Genomic DNA, 24,918 nt, shown 5'->3' on the forward strand with positions numbered 1-24,918 from the left:
TGCTGTCCAATCAACGCTCAGATGTAGTTGCTTCCATCTTGGCACATTGAGGTGGATGTTTGCGCCTGAACTGAACTAAAAAACCCATAGAGTTTGTACTGTCTTTGGCTAAACTGTGTTGCTGTCTGTCTGTCTATAATTCAACACAACATTTTGCTAAAGTCTAACGAAAACCATGAACAACCTAATTCGGTCAACTGTTCGCTGTTTTCGGCTGAGTTCGTCGGTTTATCTACCGAGGCAAGTTGATGGACAAAATGTGTCATTGCCAACATTGAAGTCTTCGGCCCGGCTCATGTGTTCGGCGCCCTTACAGAAAGATCTTGGCGATATGGTGAAAAAAGACAAGGTGGTGGTGTTTATGAAAGGGACGCCTGCCCAGCCGATGTGTGGCTTCAGTAATGCCGTGGTTCAGATCTTGAGGATGCATGGTGTGAATGAATATGCTGCATATAACGTGTTGGATGACCAGGATCTCAGACAAGGTCAGTACAGCTAGCTACCGTTACAGCTATAACGTAAGCTATAGCTACTGTCACTTTTTACTTCCTATCCTACAGTACTAGCCTACTTGTTTTTTGTGTTTTTTATTTTTTATCTCGCCTGATATTTGAACTTCTTAATAGAAATGGTTTCAGTAAAATGACTAATCTATAGATGTGTATGCTACATCACCTTGTCCAAAAGTAGTTGTGCGCCTTTTAAAATGCTATTGTAGGTTCACACAGTTTTATCTGTGTTCTACAGCAGGACAAAGAGGGCGCGGTTCATGTCAACGTTAAGACGACTCATGCACTGACATTTTATTAGGCTTTTTGTAGCAATTTCAGTGACTAGGATAGTATTCTTCATGTTTACCATGGCTGTTGCTATTCAATGGGTCTAGGAGAGACATTGTGTAGCAGCCTGAACATAGGGAAATGCCTACTTCCAACATGAGTGTGTCAGTTGTGGTAGATTCATCTTGCAACACCGGCCACACTGCTGAAATTGGGACATAAACCTAAATATGGTGCCGTACTGTAGAGCAGCCGTTTTGCGAGCTCCGACCCAATTTAGCTAATTTGTGATTATTTAGCTATTTATTGATACTTTATTTTCACGCAATGTATCCGCTATCATTTCTTAGAACCGACAATAACTTTTGAACATCAGATCGGCAGTTACTTAACTCAATTCAGACTTCGACTCTTTCTGTAATTCCTACCCAATTTTCGGAGTATCCAAGAGGAAACGCAGGCGTTAGAGGCAAGAGAGGAGGAGTCCCTTCGAGGTTAAGGTAAAACCGGCCACCTCCTCCCTCCATTTTATTGGCCAATCACGTGATAATAACATGGATGACCTCTGATCGCGGATTAGCCACCAACAGGACTCTTGTAACTGCAATATTCTCTGCTTTTCTGAAACAAGATAAACCCCATGGGGAGGAGTTTGCGCTCGAGTCAACACACCATTTGTTGTAATTGAAACGGCAATGTAAGTCTTGACCCATTGTTCACCCATCTTGGTATGCCTGATGGTCAAATGCCGACCCTTCTACCTACCGAGGGAGTTTTCAGCTGTTATCATGACTGTTGTTTACATTCCACCTCGGGGCATGACAAATGACAAGCTGGCAAGCTGGCAAGCTGGCACTAACAAACTGTACAAGGCTATAAATAAATAGGAAAGCTTGCACCCGGAGGTTAACTTCTTCTTTTAAGTTTTATGGCAGACTACACCTATTGGTGTTTTGCCACCACCTACTGTATGGGATATTGAAACCATCCCACTCCTTCAGTCACATTCAAATCACATCCTTACACCAGCTGCCTGTGAGGACCGAGCATTCATCGACAGGATTCCTTGTAATGCCTCTGCAGCAAAGTCCCTGAGTCCCAAAAAACGCTCAGCCGCACTCACAATGATGTCTATTTTCTCTGTTTCCCCCTCTGTTTGCGCTGTGCAGTGTATAACCAAAGTAATAAATGCAAACAAAGTCCACCGTAACATGCAACATGTCAGGAACCATCTTGTCTCTATTCTTACTACCATTACTTCTTCAACTTCATGCCTTTCTTCTACTCTTCTCAATGCCTCCGGATAGGAGACATTCTGGACAGACCTTATTCTTGCCACTTCTGTCTCCTTCACCCTAACAGGACACTTCAGAAATGCAGGTGCATGTTCACCACCACAATTGCAGCATTTAGGCTCAGCTGGCATATAATATTCCTCCTGTCTACATACACATGACCAAATAATTGACATTTGTCATTGCATGGGTTTGGGCACGAAGGCACTCACAGGGAATCTCATATAACCCAAATACACATAAGGGAGAAACAATGGAATGGATGAAGTGGGCTTCCTCACTCCGTCTACCAGTTGCACCAACAACTTGATCCCACTCTTCACGTATATACTTTGCATTTACTTCTAGCCCCACCCCAGACAAAACACCTTTTAATAGGCGCCCTGATTCGAAGAGCCACACAGGATACATTCCAATCCGACATCTTCTTGATGCACAAAACGCGCTCCTTCTGTTTCATAGAAATGAAAATTTTAAAAAAAGCCCGCTTCTTGTTATTCTCATCGACGCCACCTTATCCAACACACCTACAATTTTAATAGTGACTTCAAATGAATCTCCCAGGTAACAATATCGATTCAAAAAAACTTATTCCAACCAAAAATACTTAAAACTAGGTTTGGATTTACTAGTTTCCACTAGAGGTCGACCGATTTATGATTTTTCAACGCTGATACAGATTATTGGAGGACCAAAAAAGCCGATACTGATTAATCAGACAATTTTTTATTTGTTTTTATTTGTAATAATGATAATTACTACAATACTGAATGAACACTTATTTTAACTTAGTATAATACATCAATAAAACCAATTTAGCCTCCGGCAAATAATGAAACGTTCAATTTTGTTTAAATAATGCAAAAACAAAGTGTTGGAGAAGAAAGTAAAAGTGCAATATGTGCTATGTAAGAAAGCTAACGTTTCAGTTCCTTGCTCAGAATATGAGAACAAATGAAAGCTGGTGGTTCCTTTTAACATGAGTCTTCAATATTCCCAGGTAAGAAGTTTTAGGTTGTAGTTATAATAGGAATTATAGGACTGTTTCCCCCTATACCATTTGTATTTCATTAACTTTTGACTATTGGATGTTCTTATAGGCGCTTTAGTATTGCCAGTGTAACAGTATAGCTTCCGTCCCTCTCCTCGCTCCTCCCTGGGCTCGAACCAGCAACACAACGACAACAGCCACCATCGAAGCAGAGCAAGGGGAACAACTACTAGAAGGCGCAGAGCGAGTGATGTTTGAAACACTATTAGCGCGCGCTAACTAGCTAGCCATTTCACTTCGGTTACACCAGCCTCATCTCGGGAGTTGATAGGCTTGAAGTCATAAACAGCGCAATGCTTGACGCACAACGAAGAGCTGCTGGCAAAACGCACGAAAGTGCTGTTCGAATGAATGTGAATTTACGCGCCTGCCTATGCCTACCACCGCTCAGTCAGATACTTAGATACTTGTGTGCTTGTATGCTCAGACAGATTATATGAAACACAGGACACGCTAGATAATATCTAGTAATATCATCAATCATGTGTAGTTAACTAGTGGTTATGATTGATTGTTTTTTATAAGATAAGTTTAATGCTAGCTTGCAACTTACCTTGGCTTACTGCATTCGGGTAACAGGCAGTCTCCTTGTGGAGAGGAGAGAGATGCAGGTCGTTATTGCGTTGGACCAGTTTATTGTAAGGTTGCGATAATGGATCCCCCGAGCTGACAAGGTGAAAATCTGTCGTTCTGCCCCTGAACAAGGCAGTTAACCCACCGTTCCTAGGCAGTCATTGAAAATAAGAATGTGTTCTTACCTGACTTGCTTAGTTAAATAAAGGTATAAAAAAAACTTGGCGCCCAAAAATACCAATTTCCGATTGTTATGAAAACTTGAAATTGGCCCTAATTAATCGTCCATTCCGATTAATCGGTCGACCTCTAGTCTCCACTATCATCTCCTTTTGCATTCACCAGTGTAATCCAATTCTTCTCACTGTCATCTATGCTCGACACGTCATCTAATTCAAACAGAACATCCGCTTCCGCCAGGCTGCCTTCCTTGTTGCTAGTAATTTATTTCTGCGTCATTAAGACGCTTGATTCCCAATTTCCATTAACAGGTCCCCTTCGCCAATAGGGGCGACAAAGTCCACTGTTACTCTACCCACAAGCAAGCATACAAGGTCCTCCATATCGGCAAATCAGATCATGACTCCGTACTCCTGCTTCCTTTTTTACAAGCAGACCCTCAAACAGGAAGTACCCGTGATTCGCTTTGTTGAGAAATGGTAATCAGAATTAGACATTATTCCATGGCTGATTGGAATATGTTCAGATACTCTGCCGATAACATCGACAAACTAACCACCTCGTCCCTGGCTTTGTTAGGAAATGCATCAGCGACGATGTGCGTGAAGGCCACCACCAACCTAGAGGCTGATCTCACTCTGAGGCCGTCGTGAGTAAGGTCTTAAATCATGTCAATGTAACAGTACTCTTCTTGCGTTGTGTACAATCAATTATCGACACAAACTCCAACTTGTAGCACCAGTCATGGAGATTTATTCTGATCGAAACAGCACAAAATTGCACGTCGTGCAATGCACGGCTCACCATCCAACTCTGCACCTACGCACGCTGGTTTGGTGCATGTTCACTGGGGATGTAGTTACCAAAATAATACAATTACAAGATTATATCTTTAACAATGTTCCTGATAGGAACAGCACAAAATGCATGGCTCACCATCCAACTCTGCACTCACGCACTGTACAAAATATATGAACCCCCCCACCAGACACAGTAAGTTGCTAGCTAGTATTAGCGGGAATTCTTTACAACAAAATGCACAACAAATATTCTCCAAAAAACGCTGCATCTTATGTGTGATGTTCGAATAATATTTACAAAAAATTGATATAAATTGTACATTGAAATCATCACTTGGGAGTATAAAAGTCACTTTTGACGTACAGTGCTTTGCAACCAACAACTTACCGCTGGTTTGGTGCTTGTTCACTGGGACGATTCTAACTGAAACATCCTCCCTCGTAAGCAAGCTACACAAACCAGCCAATAAGATGCCATGTTGAGTAGGTGAAGGCAAGACAAAACTAAAAATCAAAAACCCATTGGCTTAACAATAAAGTGGCAAGGGGAATCACCAATATAACCCTGTTACATCAACACTCAAGGCCGCGGGGCTGGACGGTAATTCCAGGGTGCGTTCTCAGAGCATGTGCAGAATAGCTGGCAGGCATATTTACGGTCATTTTCAACCTCTCTTTATCTCTGTAATCCCCACGTCTTAAACTGACCACAATCATTCCTGTTCCCAAGAACACTAAGGCTTCATGCCACAATGACTACCACCCTGTAGCACGGACATCTGTAATCATGAAGTACTTTAAAAGGCTGATTATGGCACACATCAACCACAACCTCTCCCTCAACGTCAGTAAGACCAAGGAGTCCACACACGTGCACAGTCGTGAATAAGGCATGAAAGGTTTGGAATGGGCCCTACAAAGGGTGGTGTGGACAGCCCAGGACATCACTGGGGCCAAGCCCCCTGCCATCTAGGACCGCTAAATCAGGCGGTGTGAAAGGAAGGCCCGGCAAATCGTTAGGCTCCAGCCACCCAATAGACAATTTTCTCTGGTGCATCAAGTCTGACATCAACTGGCTCCTGAACAGCTTCTATCCCCAAGTCACAAGACTGCTGAATAGCTTTCAAAATGGCTACACAGACTATCAGTTGACACTTTTTTGCACTGTCTCTATGCATACTCACAGAACTCTACACACTCGCGCACACTGACACAACGACACACACTCCATTTGCTCAAACACAACATGCACACACATTTATACTGACTCTACACACGCTCACACACACTCACATACATACAATCATCATATAAGCGGCTGCTACTCTGTTTATCTCATATCCTGATGCCTAGTCACCTTAAATATCTACCTCTATTGCTCCAGTATCCCTGCACATTGTAAATGCTGTTTTACAACTGTATATAGCTTGCTTGGTTCGTGTGTTCTTATTTTTATTTCTCATGTGTTCTTGTTCTACCTTTTTTTTAATGTTATTTTTAGTATTATTGATTACAGCATTGTTGGGTTTAGAAAGAAAGGCATTTCGGTGTACTTGTGCATGTGACATTTAAAACGTTAAAATAGAGGTCGACCGATTCTGATTTTTCAGAGCTGATGCCGATTATTGGAGGACCAAAAAAAGCCGATACCGATTAATTGCCCGAATTTTATAATTGTTTTGTATATATGTATTTGTAATAATGACAATTACAACAATACTGAATGAACACTTTTATTTGAACTTAATATAATACATCAATAAAAATCGATTTAGTCTCAAATAAATAATGAAACATGTTCAATTTGATTTAAATATTGCAAAAGCACAGTGTTGGAGAAGAAAGTAGAAGTGCAATATGTGCCATGTAAAAAAGCTAACATTTAAGTTCCTTGCTCATAACAAGAGAACATATGAAAGCTGGTGGTTCCTTTTAACATGAGTCTTCCATATTCCCAGGTAAGAAGTTTTGGGTTGTAGGAATTATAGGACTATTTCTCTCTATACCATTTGTATTAAATATACCTTTGACTATTGAATGTTCTAATAGGCACTATAGTATTGCCAGCCTAATCTCAGGAGTTGATAGTCATAAACAGCGCTGTGCTTTAAGCATTGCGAAGAGCTGCTGGCAAACGCAGGAAAGTGCTGTTTGAATGAATGCTTACGAGCCTGCTGCTGCCTACCACCGCTCAGTCAGACTGCTCTATCAAATATCTAATCATAGACTTAATTATAATATAATAAACACACACAAATTTATGAGCCTTAGTTTCCAGATTTGACCATATTAATGACCTATCATTTTGAAAACAAAACATTTATTCTTTCAGTAAAATACAGAACCGTTCCGTATTTTATCGAATGGGTGGCATCCATAAGTCTAAATATTGCTGTTACATTGCACAACTTTCAATGTTATGTCATAATTATGTTAAATTCTGGCAAATTAAAGTCTTTGTTAGGAAGAAATAGTCTTCACATAGTTCGCAACGAGCCAGGCGGCCCAAACTGCTGCATATACCCGGACACTGCTTGCACAGAACGCAAGAGAAGTACCACAATTTCCCTAGATAATATTGCCTGCTAACATGAATTTCTTTTAACTAAATATGCAGGTTTAAAATGATATACTAGATTTTAAGAAAGGCATTGATGTTTATGGTTAGGTACATTGGTCCAACGACGGTGCTTTTTTCGCGAATGCGCGTGTTAAATCATCACCCGTTTGGCGAAGTAGGCTGTAATTCAATGATAAATTAACAGGCACCGCATTGATTATTGCAACGCAGGACAAGCTAGTTAAACTAGTAATATCATCAACCATGTGTAGTTAGTTAACTTGTGATTTTGTGAAGATTGATTGTTTTTAATAAGATAAGTTTAATGCTAGCTAGCAACTTACCTTGGCTCCTTGCTGCATTCGCGTAACAGGTGGTCAGCCTGCCACGCAGTCTCCTCGTGGAGTGCAATGTAATCGGCCATAATCGGCGTCCAAAAATCCCGATTTGTTATGAAAACTTGAAAATCGGCCCTAATTAATAGGCAATGCCGATTAATCGGTCGACCTCTACTTTAAACATAATGGAAGTGTTGGATGGATATTGGTAATTGTTACACATGTGAACTCTAATTATGTGTCTTTCTTACAGGAGTGAAGGACTTCTCCAACTGGCCCACAATCCCACAAATCTTCTTAAATGGCGAGTTTGTGGGCGGCTGTGACATCTTCCTACAGATGCACCAGAACGGAGACCTGGTAGAGGAGCTCCAGAAACTGGGGATCCGCTCTGCACTGGTGGACGCCGAAAAGGAATCCAAGTAGACAAACCCGTCGGTCGATGTCCAGTCCAGAGAAAGCTAGAGGTGGACTGTATTGCCCAGTCTCTGGTTGACTTTTAGGCCCGTTAACCCTGCACTTGTGTAGATCTGAGAAAATTGGTTAGATATACTTGTAAGCCATATAGGGGACGCTCCACCTTGTAAGCCACATTGTGAAAGTTCTCCAAAGACATTGGCAAGGTAGAGCTACTCGAATGTTGTTACATACATTTTAGTCATTTAGCAGACACTCTTATCCACAGCGACTTAAGGAGCATTTATAGTGAAGAGCCTTGCTCAAGGGCACAGACAGATTTTTCACTAAGTTGAATCGGGGATTCAAACAAGCAACCTTTCGGTTACTGGCCCAACGCTCTTAAACACTAAGCTACATGTCCAGTAATTTCAGATCTACACAAGAGCCTAGGGGGATAGGGGCTAAGGGTTGATTTGGGATTGGGCATTTGAAGTGGTGGCTGAGCCCCAGTGTCCCTTCCACAAGCCCTGTAAGAAGGTGTGTGTGATACTATAGAACCTGCTGAAGAACAAACTGCCCTCAGGTGACTAGGATATGAGATGTCAAACCAACACCCATATGATACCTCCAAAACCCACTGCCTGTACAGTGCCTTCAGAAAGTATCCACACCCCTCAACTTTTTCTACATTTAGTTGTTACCGACTGAATTTAAAATGGATTCAATTAAGATTTTGTGTCACTGGATTACACACAATACCCCATAATGTCAAAGTGGAATTATGTTTTTAGACAATTTTACAAAATAAAAAGCTGAAATGTATTCAACCCCTTCATGGTAAGCCTAAATACATTCAGGAGTAAAACATTTCTTCGGTTGCATTGACTCACTGTGTAATAATAGTGTTTAACATGATCTTTGAATGACGACCTCATCTCTGTACTTCTAACACAATTATCTGTAAGGTCCCTCAGTCGAGCAGTGAATTTCAAACACAGATTCAACCACAATGGCCAGGGAGGTTTTCCAATGCCCTTCAAAGAATGGTACCTATGATGGGTAAAAAAAAATGTTAACACAGACATTGAATATTCCTTTGAGCATGGTGAAGTTATTAATTACATGTTGGATGGTATATCAATACTCCCAGTCACTACAAAGATACAGGGTCCTTCCTAACTCCGCTACTGAGGATGGATCAACAATATTGTCGTTACTCCACATACTAGCCTAAATGCCATGGTGAAAAGGAAGCCTGTACCGAATACAAATATTCCAAAACATGCATCCTGTTTGCAATAAGGCACTAAAGTAAAACTTCAATAACTGGTCAGGAAATATCCTGAATACAAAATGTTATGTTTCGGGCAAGCACAACAAATCACTGAGTACCACTCTTCATATTTTCAAGCATGGTGGTCTCTGCATCATGTTATGGGTATGCTTGTCATCGTCAAGGACGAGGGAGTTTTAAGGTAAAAAATAAACAGTAGAGCTAAACACATGCAAAATTTGAGAGTAAAATCTGGTTTAGTCTGCTTTCCAACAGACACTGGGAGGCAAATTCATCTTTCAGCAGGACAGTACCCTAAAACACGAGGCCAAATATACACTGGATTTGCTTACCAAGACCACATTGAATGTTCCTGTATGGCCTATTTACAGTTTTGACTTAAATAGGCTTCAAAATATATGGCAAGACTTGAACATGGCTGTCTAGTAATGATCAACAACCAACTTGACAGAGCTGGAAGAATTTTTAAAAGATTAATGTGCAATTATTGACCAATCCAGGTGTGCAGAGATGATACTAAGACGTATTGACTCTGGTGTGAATACTTGTGTAAATGAGATTTCTGTATTTCATATTCAATACATTTTTACATTTTTACATGTTTTCACTTTGTCATTATGGGGTATTGTGTGTAGATGGTTAAAGGGGAAAAAACTAAAATCCATTTTGAATTCGGGCTGTAACAAAATTTGGAATAAGTCGAGAGGTATGAATACTTTCTGAAGGCACTGTATATGTTAAGTTTTCAAATATAGTATCTCACGCTTATTTTCACTGAAGCATTTGTAGGTCCGCTCAAACGCAATAATCCACTTCCTCTTTTCTTTCTTCCTCAAGATGTTCACTTACCGGTATTTAATTAGAGAAGGGGAAAGTAATGTGATGGGTACCTTGCTTTTTGTCTTGTCTAATTTGTCAACTCAGTAGTCATGTCAAGGAAGGAAGTATGGGAGGTTACACGTTTTAATGTATTCAAAACAGGGCCCTACTTCATGACAATCAATACATTTTCACCTGCTGCTTACATACATGTATTATCTAATGCTCATGTAGTACACTGTATATTTAATATATTTTACATTTAAAGGATATATGTATTTGATCAATTAAATATTTTACAACACAAATGGCAGTGTCCTGGAAATTCCTATTTTGGATTATGTTGCACTCTCAGGTGCTTTTCAGGATATGGGTAAAGTATTTTGAAGTTGGTTTACATGTCTACTGCTCTTGAAACAATTGCTTATCATTTTGTTGCCAGAGGCGCTGGTTGTTGCTTTAGGGATCTCTGTGCCCTGCCTGTAACATGATCTAGCCTAAGGGAAATACTTGAGACGATATGGCCTATACCTCCACCTGCTCTCTCAGTATACAGTTGAAGTCGGAAGTTTACATACACTTAGGTTGGAGTCATTAAAACTCGTTTTTCAACCACTCCACAAATTTCTTTATCAACAAACTATAGTTTTGGCAAGTCGGTTAGGACATCTACTTTGTGCATGACAAGTCATTTTTACAACACTTCTTTAGACATATTATTTCACTTCTAATTCACTGTTTCACAATCCCAGTGGGTCAGAAGTTTACATACACTAAGTTGACTGTGCCTTTAAACAGCTTGGAAAATTCCAGAAGATTATGTAATGGCTTTAGAAGCTTCTGATAGGTAAATTGACATAATTTGAGTCAATTGGAGGTTTACCTGTGGATGTATTTCAAGACCTACCTTCAAACTCAGTGCATCTGCTTGACATCATGGGAAAATCAAAAGAAATCAGCCAAGACCTCAGCAAAAATTTTGTTCACCTCCAGAAGTCTGGTTCATCCTTGGGAGCAATTTCCAAATGCCTGAAGGTAATCACCATCATTATGTTTGGAGGAAAAAGGGGGAGGCTTGCAAGCAGAAGAACACCATCCCAACTGTGAAGCACAGGGGTGGCAGCATCATGTTGTGGGAGTGCTTTGCTGCAGGAGGGACTGGTGCACTTCACAAAATAGATGGCATCATGAGGAGGGACAATTATGTGGATATATTGAAGCAACATCTCAAGACATCAGTCAGGAAGTTAAAGCTTGGTTGCAAATGGGTATTCCAAATGGACCCCAAGCATACTTCCAAAGTTGTGGCAAAATGGCTTAAGGACAACAAAGTCAAGGTATTGGAGTGGCCATCACAAAACCTCAATCCCATAGAAAATGTGTGTGCAAAACTGAAAAAACGTGTGCGAGCAAGGAGGCCTACAAACCTGACCCAGTTACACCAGCTCTGTCAGGAGGATTGGCCAAAATTCACCTAACTTATTGTGGGAAGCTTGTGGAAGGCTACCTGAAATGTTTGACCCAAATTAAACAATTTAAAGGCAATGCTACCAAATACTAATTGAGTATATTTAAACTTCTGACCCACTGGGAATGTGATGAAAGAAATAAACGCTGAAATAAATGACTATTATTCTGACATTTCACATTAAAATAAAGTGGCGATCCTAACTGACCTAAGACAGGGAATTGTTCTAGGATTAAATGTCAGGAATTGTGAAAAACTGAGTTTAAAATGTATTTGGCTAAGGTGTATGTAAACTTCTGACTTCAACTGTATTTTGTAACCTAAAAGCTGGTTCTATAGTTTGTTTCCACACCGAGGCTTATCAGCTCAATCCTGTTAGGGGAACATCAAAATCATGACAACTAAAATAAACGAACTCTTCTGTTCCAATCGGTCTTGCTCCAGTCCCGAGCCAAAACCTGGCTACAGACCCCTTCACTGAAGAAATGTGGACTTGGTCATGTCACGAGTTTAAGCTATAACAATTATTTTCCCTGTAAATTGTGAAATCTAATCATGCATAATGGTTGAGCTGTCCTTTGTTAAAGCATTTGGCAGTGATGTACTTTGACTAAATGGAGCCTAGTATTGTACTCTATCAGCATGATCAATCTGGTTTTCATGACCTCCAAGTGACAGTATTGAGGAACTGCAATTATGGAATAAGGAATTCTACAAAATGGTGTCTGTAAAGCACTGTCACACCCTCCTTTGGAATCCGGAGGAATTTTCACTTCCTCCTTGGTGGAGAGAGGACAATTGACTTCTCACTGTTTGTTACTTTACCCTGAAAAGACTCAAATGAAAGTGTATTTGCTAGTGAATACAGGACCCTTCAGAACTGATTCTAATATTGGTCCTGGACATTTTTTTGTGTGTGGGATGATTCTTTTAAATCAATAAAAGTTACTAACCTTTTCCTTAATGTCGTTTATTACAAGACTATTTATAATAGTACTACCTGCTTACATACAAAACAAACAACAATGACATCACCAGCTGAACAGAGGAGACAAGCCGAGGAAGCCACTTCCAGCTATTGCAGTAGAGAAAGTGCATGTTTGAGATTGACTACATAGCAGTTGGTGACTAGATGGACTGATCTACCAATTATAATAAGTAGCCATTTAGAATGCCAGATTTGCAGAACAGTCCATCTGCAGTTGCCAACTGCAATGTAACACTCAAACGCGCACATTGAGGATAAATCGGTGCCGTTGAAGTCGGGGGAAAGGTCAGAGTTTCATGAGGAAGCGCAGCACCAGGTCCCTGAGAGCGGTACGGAGTGGCTCGTTGTCGTCACACACAATGTGTGTCCCGTCCTCCTCCAGCTGGATCAGGGTGTCCTCGGCCTGCAGGTGCAGAATGTGGCCGTCTGTGGTCTCCTCTACCTTGACCTCCGTGATACCGTGCTGGGAAGGAAGAGAAAGGAAGAAGACCGCTGAGCCTAAATGGGTGCATATATGAAGACACCGAAGTGCAAGGCAGAAGCTCTCCTGAGCCAATTGGTAGCTTGGAGGGAAAGCTATCACCATACTGTTTACATCAGGGGTGTCAAAGTCAAATGGACGGAGGGCCAAATAAAAAAATCAGCTACAAGACGAGGGCCGGACTGTTCGAATGTTCATTGAACATTTTTTAAATGACGCATATAGTCTAGTGAACCTAATTGAACCTACTGAAAACCTAACAAATATATTACAATATGATCAGATAAATAAAGCAATATTTTCTTATGGCTCTGTCAGTAATCTTTAATTTTCAACAGACACAAAAGACAAATTTCCTTTATATAAATATCCCCATAACATGAACATTAAATGAAAGAAACCGGTATTCAAGGCACCATCAGTAGACTATATTTTCTATTTTAGCAAAAGTGGGCTAAATTTACTTCAAAGAAAAAACAATAATAGCAATTTTCTATCATCCACTCAACTGAAATATTTTTAAAATATAATTGGATTGAAATACAAAAAAATAAAGTGCAAAAATCTATTAATCAAAAACAACACTTTGTTTAAGGAGAAGTAACATGCAGTGAAAACAAATATTAAATTTTAACTTTTAAACTTGAACTGAGTAAAAACTCTAAATATGTGATTGCACAGTAATGTTCACTTGTTTGAGGTTGAGGGTGATACTTGGTGGTGTCCCATCTTTTCCACAAGTTCATCAATGTTCGGGGTAAGGCTCTGAGCTGAAGAAATCCTCAGAATTGAGTGGAGGTGTTCAGCAGTAAGTCGACTTCTGTGTGATGTTTTGTTCAGGTTCATCAAAGAAAACAGTTGTTCACACAGGTATGTGCTGCCAAACATAGACAACGTTTGAGCAGCCTGGATGCGCAGCTGGGGCATTGTGCCGGGGAGGAAACGGGCGAACTCCGCAGCACCCACTGCCTCATATTTTGCCCTCAGTGCATCATTGCATTGGAGGTCAATCAACTCCATTTGGAGGTTTGGTGGTGAGCTTTCCACGTCAACAGCAAATGGGTTACCGAGCAGTTCCAACCTGCTTTTTTGTGCTTCAAAGTCAGCAAATCGGCGTCGAAAGTCAGCGGCAAGCATACCTATTTTATCAGCCAACTGTGTGCTCGGGAACGCACTGGTAGAGAGCTTCTCTTTCATGGTCTGGCAGCTGGGAAAGTGGCTCAAATTTTCTTTCCGCATCTGCGTCTCCCACAGAGTCAGTTTGGTTTTAAATGCCTTCACTGTACTGTACATATCAGAGATGACACGATCCCGACCCTGCAGCTGCAAGTTTATTGCATTCAGATGACTCGTAATGTCACACAGAAAAGCCATTTCACACAGAAACATTTCGTCTCGGAGTTGTGTTGTGTCTTTCCCTTTGCTGTCCAAGAACAGACAAATCTCCTCACGAAGCTCGAAACATCTTTGAAGCACCTTTCCCTGGCTTAGCCATCGCACCTCTGTGTGATAAGGCAAATCACCATGCTCCGTTTCTAACTCCGTCAGAAATGCCTTGAACTGGCGGTGATTCAAACCTTTGGCTCTGATAAAGTTAACTGTGCGCGTGATGATGCTCATTACATGCTCCATTTTCAAGGCTTTACCGCACAACGCTTCCTGGTGTATGATACAATGATAAGCTGTCAGCTCACCTGTCGCGTTTTCCTCTTGCATCTTTTCCCGTATCTTCGCCACCAGTCCGCTCCTGTGTCCACACATCGCAGGTGCTCCGTCGGTTGTCAAACCCACGAGTTTTTCCCAAGGCAGCTCCATCTCATTTACACATCTTGACACCTCTTCATACAAATCATGCCCCGTAGTTGTGCCATGCATAGGACGTAAAGCCAAAAACTCCTCTGTCACGCTTAGGTTGGAGTCCACTCCGCGGATGAAAATTGACAACTGGGCAATGTCAGAAATGTCGGTGCTCTCATCCACAGCCAAGGAATATGCAATAAAATCTTTTCCCTTTTTCACAAGCTGCTCTTTTAGATTGATGGACAACTGGTCTACTCTCTCGGCAATGGTGTTTCTGCTCAGACTCACATTTAAAAAGAGTTGCCTTTTTTCTGGGCAAACTTCGTCACAAACTTTAATCATGCAGTTTTTGATGAAATCCCCCTCCGTAAATGGCCGGGCTGATTTAGCGATCTCTTCTGCCAAAATAAAACTGGCCTTGACAGTTGCGTCCGCGTGTGTGTCCGCGTGTTTCGTTTCATAATGTCGTCTCAGATTATACTCTTTCAGTACCGCCACACTTTCTCCACACAGAAGACACACAGGTTTTCCAGCTACCTTCGTGAACATATACTCCGACTCCCACCTTGTTTGAAACCCCCGGTTCTCAGTATCCACCTTCCGTTTTGCCATTTTTGATGGGTATCTGAAAGTTAATTTTACTGTGATGCTGACGACTGCTGTGCCAATAAATATTGAAATGAAGCAGCCTACTGCTCGGTGCGTCACCTTTGCATTGTGGGAAATGTAGTATTGGTGCGTGTAAAAGATCTGCGGGCTGCCGGCTTGCTGCGGGCCGGTTCTAATAATAAATCAAGATCATCCCAGGGGCCGTAAAAAACCTTCTTGCGGGCCGGATGTGGCCCGCGGGCCTTGACTCTGACATATGTGGTTTACATGAACCCTGTCTCTTAAGATATGCTGATGCCAAAGGAATAGGGGAAAGGCATACACATATGTAATCGGTGTCCAATGCTTTGAAGGTGTCCCGCTAACCCAAAATAAATGAACACATCCACTGATCATGTGACATGATTTATTCTTATGTTTAGACTCAATAGCGCATTGAAGCCAAATTAAGTCGGTTAAGATGGCATCTCATGGCAGAAATAACATGCGCAGTTTGAGCTATTCCAGGAAGTGATGTTGCAGGCTAGCTCAGTGCTGCCCCCTCATTGAGTAACTCAAGTTGAAGTCCGACCAGGGTACTGCAGGCTGCCATTAGCAACTATTTATCCTTATAACCTCTGTGTTCGATTCTAAAATAATCAGTTCAAGGACATACATCTGGTGTATTAGAAGCAACTACTGGTACCGTGATTGTCTTTAAAAAATGTCTTTATTTACACAAAGATTGCCATTTTTCCATTCACTATAATGGGGGGCCCCGTTTCCTGCAAGCAATGACTGCATTACTGCGGTCGGCCTTTAACCTCCATGGCTTCAATAAGAGGGGGCAGTCGTTCTCCCCTGTTCTCACCTTGTGTAGCATGGCTAAGAAGGCTTCCAGGGGTACAGCTCCACTGAGCAGGGGTTTGGGGGCCAGCACTTCTGGGGGCTCCTCTACTACACGCTTCCTCTTCTTACTGGGGGGCAGCGGAGGGGGCTTGGGGACTGGCTGGTAGCACACAGACAAGATAGTTAGTGGTGTATACATCACAGCTTTGCTGCTGATACTAATGAATTTTCCTTTCTGGGCAATTTACTTTTTCAACACATAATTACGCACACACGCACACACAAAACCTACACTCTCACTGACCTGCAACGTATGCTTGTTATCCTTGGACTGCAGAACTGCGGACACAGTTGCTACAGAGATGCCAGGTTTGATCTCAGAGGGCACTAGGGATTTGGCCAGCTACAGAGGGTAGGGGTTTAGAGACTGTTAGAAAAAAAACTAAACAACACCCTAATGTTCCATATAGTGCACACTACTTTTGGCCAGAAGAGGTTTATATATACAGTGGGGCAAAAAAGTATTTAGTCAGCCACCAAAGTTCTCCCACTTAAGAAGATGAGAGAGACCTGTAATTTTCATCATAGGTACACTTCAACTATGACAGACAAAATGAGAAAAAAAATCCAGTAAATCACATTGAGGAATTTTTAATGAATTTATTTGCAAATTATGGTGGAAAATAAGTATTTGGTCAACAACAAAAGTTTATCTCAATACTTTGTTATATACCCTTTGTTGGCAATGACAGAGGTCAAACGTTTTCTGTAAGTCTTCACAAGGCTTTCACACACTGTTGCTGGTATTTTGGCCTATTCCTCCATGCAGGTCTCCTCTAGAGCAGTGATGTTTTGGAGCTGTTGCTGGGCAACACAGACTTTCAACTCCCTCCAAAGATTTTCTATGGGGTTGAGATCTGGAGACTGGCTAGGCCACTCCAGGACCTTGAAATACTTCTTATGAAGCCACTCCTTCGTTGCCCGGGCGGTGTGTTTGGGATCATTGTCATGCTGAAAGACCCAGCCACGTTTCATCGTCAATGCCCTTGCTGATGGAAGGAGGTTTTCACTCAAAATCTCACGATACATGGCCCCATTCATTCTTTCCTTTGCACAGATCAGTCGTCCTGGTCCCTTTGCAGAAAAACAGCCCCAAAGCATGATGTTTCCACCCCCATGCTTCACAGTAGGTATGGTGTTCTTTGGATGCAACTCAGCATTCTTTGTCCTCCAAACACGACGAGTTGAGTTTTTACCAAAAAGTTATATTTTGGTTTCATCTAACCATATGACATTCTCCCAATCTTCTTCTGGATCAGCCAAATGCTCTCTAGCAAACTTCAGACGGGCCTGGACATGTACTGGCTTGAGCAGGGTGACACGTCTGGCACTGCAGGATTTGAGTCCCTGGCGGCGTAGTGTGTTACTGATGGTAGGCTGTGTTACTTTGGTCCCAGCTCTCTGCAAGTCATTCACTAGGTCCCCCCGTGTGGCTCTGGGATTTTTGCTCACCGTTCTTGTGATCATTTTGACCCCACGGGGTGAGATCTTGCGTGGAGCCCCAGATCGAGGGAGATTATCAGTGGTCTTGTACGTCTTCCATTTCCTAATAATTGCTCCCACAGTTGATTTCTTCAAACCAAGCTGCTTAGCTATTGCAGATTCAGTCTTCCCAGCCTGGTGCAGGTCTACAATTTTGTTTCTGGTGTCCTTTGACAGCTCTTTGGTCCTGGCCATAGTGGAGTTTGGCGTGTGACTGTTTGAGGTTGTGGACAGGTGTCTTTTATACTGATAACAAGTTCAAACAGGTGCCATTAATACAGGTAATGAGTGGAGGACAGAGGAGCCTCTTAAAGAAGAAGTTACAGGTCTGTGAGAGCCAGAAATCTTGCTTGTTTGTAGGTGACCAAACTTATTTTCCACCATAATTTGCAAATAAACTCATTAGAAATCCTACAATGTGATTTTTTAAATAATTTTTTCTCATTTTGTCTGTCATAGTTGAAGTGTACCTATGATGAAAATTACAGGCCTCTCTCATCTTTTTAAGTGGGAGAACTTGCACAATTGGTGGCTGACTAAATACTTTTTTGCCCCACTGTAGCTAGCCCCAATTTCCAGGCTTCTTCAAAACAGCAGAGTGATGAACGAGACTTAGGAGTATAGAAACGTCAGGCAAGTGTGTTGCAACAGGGCCTACCTCTGGCAGCAGCTGGATGCGTTCCCAGCGGCGTCTGAAGGGTAGCCCCAGCACAGAGCAGCGGCGATAGGGCATGGGAGGGGGCTGCAGCTCCAGCATCAAGTCTGAGCGGTGGGACTGGGCTGGTGGGGGCTGGGTGTACTGCTCTGGACACACCACATGGAGAGGCTGGGAGGGGAGGTTATGTGCAAAAAAGGTAGAGGATTATCCATGTATAATTGTGGTTGATTTGAACAAACTCTGTATCTCTTCACTTTCATTTTGAACTCAACATAAATTAATTCACTTTAAAAAAAAAAGTTCCAGATATTGAGTGAATTGAGTACCTGGACCTCCTTGAGCAGCTTGGAGACCTGGTGGAAGTTGAGGCGAGTGTCAATGGGGCAGTACACACACTTCATGGCTAGGGGCTGGTACGGTGCTAACGCATCCAGGTAGGAGAAGTCTGGTTCTATGGGAGTAAGAGAACCATTTCAACAGTTCATTTATTAGACCACATATTTTAGGCACAGACCGTAACGAAAGGCGCCTTGGGACCACGGAATCTGGCGTTTTGTTTTATATTGTCTACTAATTATATTTCTTATAGACCACAAAGCTTTAAGGGCAGGTCAAGTCTCTTGTGACAGACTATCTAGCTAGCACAAGATTAGGGACACGGTACCATGGCTGGCAACTAGCCATGTTCTGGTACAGTTGTACTCACCAGTGAAGATTATAGTGTTGAGGCTGGATTTGCCCCACAGTTCCATGAAGTGCACCACGTCCCCGAAGCGAAGAGATGGGTGTCCGGTGAACACCACACACGGTTGCCGGAACTCACTGCTGAAGTCGCCATGGATACTGGGGTAGTGCTTCAACTTGTTCGTCTGAATCAGCTGAAACATATATAGACAAGTGTCAGAGATAGGCCAACATACAGCTAAATTATAAAGAACATTTTGGTTAAAATGTATAAAGTTATGGTAGATTGAGTAAGTCAAAGATGCAAATGACATGCACGGTGCAATGTAATTTCATATGGCAGCAACTCTCTTTAAAACGAATGAATTTAAAGACAGAGCCTTACCTCAGCGTGAGGGAAAGGAGGTTCTGGAAGGTAGACCTTGGACTGCTTATTGTGACAAAGCCTGTTGGACGTGTAGGGAGAGGGGAAAAGACAAGTTTGCTACCAACAGTCATTTTATGTTTAACCCAGGTTAACCTTTTTTACAGGTTTGTCTTATTAAGATAATTATTTTATTTCTTAATAATAATAATAATTACAAGAAAGAGATGGCAAGGTGAAATCTACAGACAGCTCAAAAAGCACTGGTCATAGAAAGAATGTGCTAGAAGAATTTGAATTCTATGGCTCTGGAACTCACCACTCTGCGAAGATCTGTGAGAACTCCAGAGAGCTGTTGGCGACGGGCGAGATGAAGTAGAAGGGGGTGGAGCCTAGATTGGCGTTCTCTATGAACTGGTAAAGACACTCCAGGAGATCATAGATCACCCCCGAAGAATAGCATGGCACCAGCACGTTGCCACCCGCACGGATCGTCATGGCTACAAGCACAACAGACAGTTTGGTCCGACACAACGTCATAGGTCAACTTGTAGTTAGCTTTCTGTGTACCTGTCTAAAAGCAAAGATTAGGTAATTGCACTGTTGATGGAGCAATGGACACTGATGAAAGCCAATGACCATAGGAGTTGGCAAGACAGTACAAACAGATCTGGGAACAGGACACCACATACCTAGGTTACTGCAGAAGTCCCCTAGCATGCCATCTGGGTTGGCGGTTGGCATCTGTGTGAGGCCCGTCAGAATCAGAACATCACTGTTCTTTAGGGAGCTCTGATCCATGGGCTGTGGATGTGTGGTGAGGAGGGAGGAGCCAGAGACATACGAAACCTTCTCATAATGTGATTGGATGATCCAGTTAGAGCTACCCAATGAGTAACCAGAGCTCAGGGGTGTGACCTGCACGGCGCCAAACAGCTCCTGGAGAGAGAAATTATAAAAGTTAGCTTAAGTTATTAGGTGAATTAGTGTGTATGTGTTTGAATTATAGTGCACAAGACGGATGGATCTCTTACCACTTTCTGCGAGTAGCCCACGAGCTGCACCTTGCTGAGAGCAGAGTTGACATCCTGCATACTGTAGCATCTCTTCCAAGTCGACACTTCAACAGCATCCTTCAGCGGGCCAGGGAGCAGCCTAAACAGACATTCAGTCTCTATATTAAGGGTCTTTAATCTTTTCTTGCCCAGGGACCCCCATCATCTTAGCAAATAAGGACAAGTAATCAACATTTTAAAATGAATAGATTTGGTACATAGTTTCATTATTTTGACCTCCCCACATTATAATTAGAAGAAATGTAAACTCTAACATACCTTTCTAGCTAACAGGCTAACTCCAAACTGGAGAAGTACATTTCCTGAAGAAAATGTGTGTGCTTGCTAGCTTAAAAAAACAAAAACGTATTTATGATATTGAAAGAAGTTGCAGTAGTGGTAGTGACTGCTTAAGTAATGTTAGGGACTGGTTATAGCTGGAAAAGTAGTTAGACGGAGAAATGTATTGACTGACAATGGCTAATTGATTGGATAGGATTGCCTGAACATGTGAAAGTTGAAAATGTAATGGCTAAACTCAAATGCGAGCATGTCATTTATTTTAGAATGCGTTGTTTTGAATTATAATGACTCAACTGAAGCCGGGCTGGTGTGTTGTCCGCTTTGACACCTCGCTCAATTAGAAGGCTTCTCTATTTTTGCATTTTAACGATGGCGCTGTTTCACACAACACATAAAAGGTCATTATTCACATCTTTCAAGCTCATTTGAATTGGAAGAGGTAGCTAAGGCTTGAGGCTTTACCATACATGCTAAATTAAACCAATTCCTCCACTTAAGGAAACACAACATTGCTACCGGCAAAGATGGTTGAAGAATTGGCCTATCCTGCTAGTGTAACCGGTGAGAAATGGCTAGCTAGTTAGCGGTGCGTGCTAATAGCGTTTCAATCGGTGACGTCACTTGCTCTGAGACCTTGAAGTAGTTGTTTCCCCTTGCTCTGCAAAAGCCGCGGCTTTTGTGGAGTGATGTGTAACGATGCTTCAAGGGTGACTGTTGTCTATGTGTGCAGAGGGTCCCTGGTTCGAGCCCAGGTAGGGGCGGAAGCAATACTGTTACATTGATGCTGTTGACCCGGATCACTGGTTGCTGCGGAAAAGGTGGTGGTCAAAAGGGGTGTGAGTGTAACCGGTGTGAAATGGCTAGCTAGTTAGCGGGGTGCGCGCTATTAGCGTTTCAATCGGTGACGTCACTTGCTCTGAGACCTTGAAGTAATTGTTTCCCTTGCTCTGCCGCGGGGCTTTTGTGGAGCGATAGGTAACGATGCTTCGTGGGAGGCAGTTGTTGATGTGTTCAGAGGGTTCCTGGTTTGAGCTAAGATTGGGGCGAGGAGAGGGAAGGAAGCAAAACTGTTACACTAGCATACAGTCAATACTCTGCCTGTCCCGTCTTTTCCACCTGCCTCACTCTGTCTGCTTCTGGTGAGTTTTAGCTTTACTGTTGACAAGTTATTTTATCCCAATTAATGCAAATGTATATTGTTATAGTTGATCAAAGTTTATAAGAATTTTAAGTTAGGATAGCCTGAACATTTTAAAGTTGATCTTGTAGCTTAATTGGCTAAGGAGTAGGAACATTTTGAATAGCTACCACTGTGTTTCTATGCTTCTCATTCCAACCCATGTTAATTTATGCACATTTTAAATGGTTAAGCGCTAGAGCAAATAGAATAATAGTAATAAATAATAAGAGTATTTAAGAAATCTAGAATTGTGCTTCACCTTCAGCAAGCACACCTAACTAGGGCTGTGAAGATTATGTAATTTCTTGTCAAGTAATCATGATTACTTGTCAGACCCCCGGTTGAATACCCCTGCTCTATATGATGTTTTTTTCTCATGAAAATAGTGTGCTCTCAGTTTGTGAATTACATGTTTATCATAAATTGACATATCCTAAACTAATACATGGAGGGCATTGGTCAGGCCTGTCACCAAGCCATACCTTTGTATTTCCTTATACTTCCAGCAGGTAGCAGACTGGGCCTTGGGAACTCTCTCCATGAAGTTTACCAGCTCCTCCATCAGAAGTCTGAGGGCAGATGGGTAGAATCAGCTGGTGATATCCAAGATCCCCTTGACATTTTTTCTGGAATGTTTCCATTCTAATGATTCTAGAATGTTATTCTAAAAAGTGAATTGCTAGAATCACATTCTAGAATCACTAAATTTTTCTCCAATGTTGCCAACAAGTCTTTACATTCCCTGTGTTGCCAATCCTAGTGATTCTAGAATGTGATTTGCCATTTTTCTGAAATTGTTGCCAATTCTAGAATGTGATTCTAGAATGTGACAGATGATTCCAGTCACGGAAGTCACCCTCCCTACCTGCCGATCTGCAGCGTTGGTTCTGTGGCATACACAGTCCCAGTGAAGCCGGTGTGCTCGGTGATGTAAGGCAGGGCCATCATACAATGGTAGTTGGAGATCAGGATGACGTCTATGGTGGACAGGTCCAGCAGCTCTTTCTGAGTGAGGAAGATGGACAAGGACACGATAAGTAAGACTACCACATTAACATGGGATGATGTTACCCACAGTGAATTATGAAGTGCCCAGGATAATTGTATTTATAGGTTCAAGGTCTGAATTATATCCAGGTTTATATTACCTCAGGGAGACAGAACTCTGGCTGTGAGTCTACAAAGACGCGACCTGCACACTCTTTCAGCTCCTGAAGGTAAACATGTGTGGAGGAATGTTGGTCAACTCAAATTATGAATAAATCCATAGTAGATGAAATAGACATGAAACTAAATGTGACCTCATACCTTCTCAAGGTTTATTGTGCCATCTTTAGACACCCATCCAGGGAGCTTGGAAAGCCTTGGGCTGGAAAAGAGAGAGGGTACTCGATCATCACGGCATGGCAGATGTAGGAGGAAATATGTCTTAATGGTAAATGTCTTTGTAATGTTAACTTAAGGGATTCTTTTTTTGGGGGGGAGATGTAGCCTCAATGCTAGCCTCGTTGAGAACCAGGCTTTCATAAATGGGAGTCATGACAACAATGTGGTTTTCGAGGTGTGAAACGCGAGACCACCCCAATGCTAACTGCTTTGTGGCCGATGTACAGCAGCACTCTTGTGAACCACAGGCTGCTGCTGAGAGGACGGTTCATAATAATGTCCGGAACGTAGGGAATAGACATGAATAGGAACCATGTGTTTGATGTTATGTATTTGATACCATTCCACTTATTCCGCTCCAGCCATTAGCACAAGCCCATTCTCCCAAATGAAGGTGCCACCAGCCTCCTGTGTTGTGACCATCACTTTAGTCTCACCTGTGCACCAGAGGCAGTGGTAGAAACTGCAGGACAGAGGTCGTGTCCAGCCCACAGTCCAACATGATGGTGGTGGATTTGAATTTGAGGACATTGCAAGGCAGGGTGGGGTGACCTGACAGACAGTACTGGAAGAAAGAGATGCTACACACATGTTATCTCTCAACAGGCATGATAGCGAAGTTAGCTAGAACAACAACAATAGCAACTTGCATAGCAAATGCAACAAAAAAAACGGTCTTGTCAATAATTGGTTGCTGGCTTGTCAGTGTTCAAAAACGTGCAAATGTGTGATAACTAATTGCAGTTCGTTAACTGTTAGCAAGGTAACGTTAACATGCTAGTCATGGCAAACAAAAAGAGCTACCGGTATTTGGCTAACCAGCTAGCCTAGCCAAGAAGCCATATCAACTGCATTAGCATACAAAAGATAGTGTATGTTCATGGTAAATTCTCCTCATGTTGGATCAACTCACCAATTTCATCTTTATCGATTATAATGTAGACAAATCAAGTCTCTCTACAGCATTGTGGACAATTCTTACTTTTGGACTACCGCTTTGTTGCAAACATAAATTGTTGAATTTACCACCCCCTACAGTTGTGGAGTACCAAGTGTCCTTGCATGAAAGAGTTCATCCTTGACCTGAACACTATTGGGAGAGAGTGGCTATGCATATTCATGTGATGAGGCTCGTAGCGTAGCATCTCTCCATTGAATACAGACGGTCGACGTCTACAACCCTTATTCAATATTCAAATATTGATTACAATAATGAGATGTATCCACCAATCCAAAGAAATAACAGGCGGAAGCTAAACAGCTCGCCGTGCCGCTTTGTGGTCAATAACTGCTATTGTTAGGGGACAGATATGTATCTTGACAGTATATCCATAATATTTGGACACACGCGAAATTAGTTAGCTAACGTTACATTAATTCCATGATGGGACGCAAATCATCTCAAACAGATTGCCTACCTACAAACATATTACTACATAGAAGCCATGCAGAGAGAGACGCCAAGACCGTGCCCTGTAGCTGTC

The 24,918-nt window shown here is 42.1% G+C and overlaps 2 protein-coding genes across 2 annotated transcripts; one reads left to right on the forward strand and one right to left on the reverse strand.

Moving 5' to 3' along the window:
* The first annotated feature begins 19 nt into the window (after nucleotides 1-19).
* LOC139415312 (glutaredoxin-related protein 5, mitochondrial-like) lies at nucleotides 20-10,396 on the forward strand. Its single transcript, XM_071163352.1, has 2 exons — nucleotides 20-485; nucleotides 7,830-10,396. The coding sequence occupies exons 1-2, from the start codon at nucleotides 176-178 to the stop codon at nucleotides 8,000-8,002; spliced, it is 483 nt and encodes a 160-aa protein (XP_071019453.1). The 5' UTR covers nucleotides 20-175; the 3' UTR covers nucleotides 8,003-10,396.
* Nucleotides 10,397-12,510: 2,114 nt separating this feature from the next.
* Nucleotides 12,511-24,499, reverse strand: LOC139415653 (integrator complex subunit 9). The gene is made up of 16 exons (XM_071163766.1): nucleotides 24,348-24,499; nucleotides 23,872-23,999; nucleotides 23,357-23,417; nucleotides 23,197-23,259; nucleotides 22,914-23,053; nucleotides 22,531-22,617; nucleotides 20,545-20,665; nucleotides 20,203-20,449; nucleotides 19,830-20,010; nucleotides 19,532-19,592; nucleotides 19,169-19,340; nucleotides 18,789-18,913; nucleotides 18,463-18,630; nucleotides 16,567-16,665; nucleotides 16,285-16,422; nucleotides 12,511-13,007 (listed from the first exon to the last, which is right to left on the reverse strand). The coding sequence occupies exons 1-16, from the start codon at nucleotides 24,354-24,356 to the stop codon at nucleotides 12,831-12,833; spliced, it is 1,977 nt and encodes a 658-aa protein (XP_071019867.1). The 5' UTR covers nucleotides 24,357-24,499; the 3' UTR covers nucleotides 12,511-12,830.
* Nucleotides 24,500-24,918: the final 419 nt, after the last annotated feature.

Source organism: Oncorhynchus clarkii, chromosome 8 (genome assembly GCF_045791955.1).
Source record: "Oncorhynchus clarkii lewisi isolate Uvic-CL-2024 chromosome 8, UVic_Ocla_1.0, whole genome shotgun sequence".
Taxonomy (NCBI): domain Eukaryota; kingdom Metazoa; phylum Chordata; class Actinopteri; order Salmoniformes; family Salmonidae; genus Oncorhynchus; species Oncorhynchus clarkii.